We start from the raw sequence: 2,500 nt of genomic DNA, 5'->3' as shown, positions 1-2,500 counted from the left end.
GTTGGCACTTTGAATTAATATAAAGTTCGATGTTGCATGTTGCATGACAGCACACTGCAAATCGCAATACTCTACTTGTAGAAGACATGTAAATCAGCTCACATCCATTATAAACGTGATGAACTGCAAATAGTGTGCAAATTTATAGAGAACACAACATTTATTGAATCGTAACAGGTGGCAGAAAAATGCCCAAACACTTACTCATTCAACCGATAAATCTGGTTACTGTTCTACGTCAGTAAAATACACAACCTCAAAATGTTTCAACAAAAAGTCATGTCTTTGTCAGCTAACTCTTGTCTCGAAAAATTTGCTATGCTCACTAATTAAGATCATTCCAGTCGATTGGCGTCTCTCCTCTGCCTGTCAAATACTGGTTTGCCTTAGAGAAATGGCAACAGCCAAAGAAACCTCTGTCAGCAGATAGTGGTGATGGATGCGGTGCCTTTAACACTAAATGCTTCTTCTGTAGAAGAAAGGTGTTACCAAATGAGGTAAAGTTGTAGAGCATGTTCTAGCTTGCCTTGTCAATGGCTGCACCTTTCTTTTGAGCATTTGCTCCCCATAGCATAAAGACAAGTCCAGAACAATTCTTGTTCAACCATTGAACAACACAATCAGTGAGCTGCTCCCATCCCTATCAATACAGACACTAATTAACATAGACCTCATTCTGTTAGTAAATAAACATGATGTAATGCCACAATCAAACCTTGCTTTTGTGCGAGTCAGACGCTTGAGCTCTAACAGTAAGACATGTATTGAGAAGAAGAACACCTACAGTAGTAGCAGATATAATTTAGTCATACACACACACACACACACACACACACACACACACACACACACACACACACACACACACACACACACACACACACACACACACACAATGAATCATAGTGCGATCAATCCAATCTACATATCATGTAGCCGTTGTAGCCTGCGTTTCCTAAAGATAGTACAGTAGAACCTCGCTAATCCGGACAGCCTTGTTCCACGCTCAACGTCTAGCTGTCTGGATTAGTGAAGTCGTCCGGACTAAAGAAACACGTGTCTTTTCAGTCAGCTTTCTTTTAAATTGTCGCAGATCCAGTTTTTCTTCTTGATTTCGCCAAGTGTGCTTCGGCCTCCTCCTTACCGCTCTGCGATTGCAGCGTAAGATGTTGCCGGTTCATCAAGAATAGCAATCTTCTCATCTATTGTCAATGTCTTGTGAAGACATGTAGCCTTCTTGCTCTTATTTTTGCCAGACAGGTTGCCTTACGTACATCAGACGCAGACATTTTTGAATCACGGCAATGATTCCCGGATTTAACCTGCCTCAGAATTCCCAACATAATCTGGAGATGCGAGGCCGGGTGCCGTAAGTCGTCCGGATTAGTGAGGGTCCGGATTAACGAGGTCCAGATTAGCGAGGTTCTACTGTACACACATATTGTTAATGACAATGTGGTAACACAAAACCATCAATCATATGTGTATCACATACACCAACATGTGTCACAAAACAACACAACAGACTTGTCACCAAGATACCTTGTTTTGCCCATCCAACCAAATGACCATGTTGAGGAATTTTGAATCCATCTATATCACTTGCTAACTCTTTGTATATATTTCTCAGACTGTAAAAGGAGTTAAACCATCAAAACAGCTAGTTTAACAGCATGGTCTTCAGACAAAGAGACAACCTTCTTGGTACAAAAACACCATGCGGAACACTAAAGCAAAGCCCTGCAGCAAAATCAAATAATGAATTGAGTTCCAAATGTGATGATGAATTTGCATGATGTCAAACCATGAGCTTGCTTATCATTAGGATATGGATCCTGACCGAAAATCACCACTTTAACCTACACATTTTGATATAAAGTAACAAAATAATAAAAATATTAATCAATAATAAATACCTCATCTGGTCGACAATATTGGGTCCAACTGTAAACTTGAGGTGCTATTAGATGCAGGCACAAACACATTTAATGATTAAGCTTAAGATACAATAATTACAATAATTGAAAAATTCAGAACAAACAACCCGATAAAAGTACAAGCTTCATTTAATTAAAGCAAGCAAAAGGTCATTCATACAAACAAGAGACATCACTTGATGAGACGTTGTAAAATATAATAAACAATTGACATATTTATATACTACTGTAGTGTACATAAAATTTTTGTGTCAACTTGTGCCTGTCAAACCGTCAACAATGTTGTATGTCATCAACGATGTCAATAACAGATTTTCAATACATTTTTATCAATTTCTACAAAATCTTCATTGCCGGTTCGCAAAATTTTAGTACATGAGTTATAATTTTTAAATAATAATTAATTAAATTATTAAATATTTTGAAACACAACAGCTTTATTAATATCAATAGCTTTAACTGCAACAATACTGGCAGCACACAACTACAACAACCGTAATTAAAAGAAACTATGTCAATAGAAGTAGAAAGACAACTATGTCTGTTAAAGAAAAAGACTTAGT

At 37.4% G+C, this 2,500-nt stretch overlaps 1 protein-coding gene across 1 annotated transcript in view; it reads right to left on the bottom strand.

Moving 5' to 3' along the window:
* Positions 1–147: 147 nt before the first annotated feature.
* LOC134195084 (uracil-DNA glycosylase-like) overlaps positions 148–2,500 on the bottom strand; it is a 3,463-nt gene continuing 1,110 nt past the window's right edge. The window contains exons 3-9 of the mRNA XM_062664095.1: positions 1,917–1,960; positions 1,805–1,859; positions 1,698–1,740; positions 1,543–1,631; positions 716–780; positions 527–640; positions 148–469 (exon numbers count right to left, since the gene is read on the bottom strand). Coding sequence (XP_062520079.1) covers positions 326–469; positions 527–640; positions 716–780; positions 1,543–1,631; positions 1,698–1,740; positions 1,805–1,859; positions 1,917–1,960 — 554 coding nt within the window. The 3' untranslated portion in view covers positions 148–325. The remainder of the gene's footprint in view (positions 470–526; positions 641–715; positions 781–1,542; positions 1,632–1,697; positions 1,741–1,804; positions 1,860–1,916; positions 1,961–2,500) is intronic.

The sequence above is a fragment of the Corticium candelabrum genome, chromosome 19, assembly GCF_963422355.1.
Source record: "Corticium candelabrum chromosome 19, ooCorCand1.1, whole genome shotgun sequence".
Taxonomy (NCBI): Eukaryota; Metazoa; Porifera; class Homoscleromorpha; order Homosclerophorida; family Plakinidae; genus Corticium; species Corticium candelabrum.
This window is presented reverse-complemented; position numbering and strand designations above follow the sequence as displayed.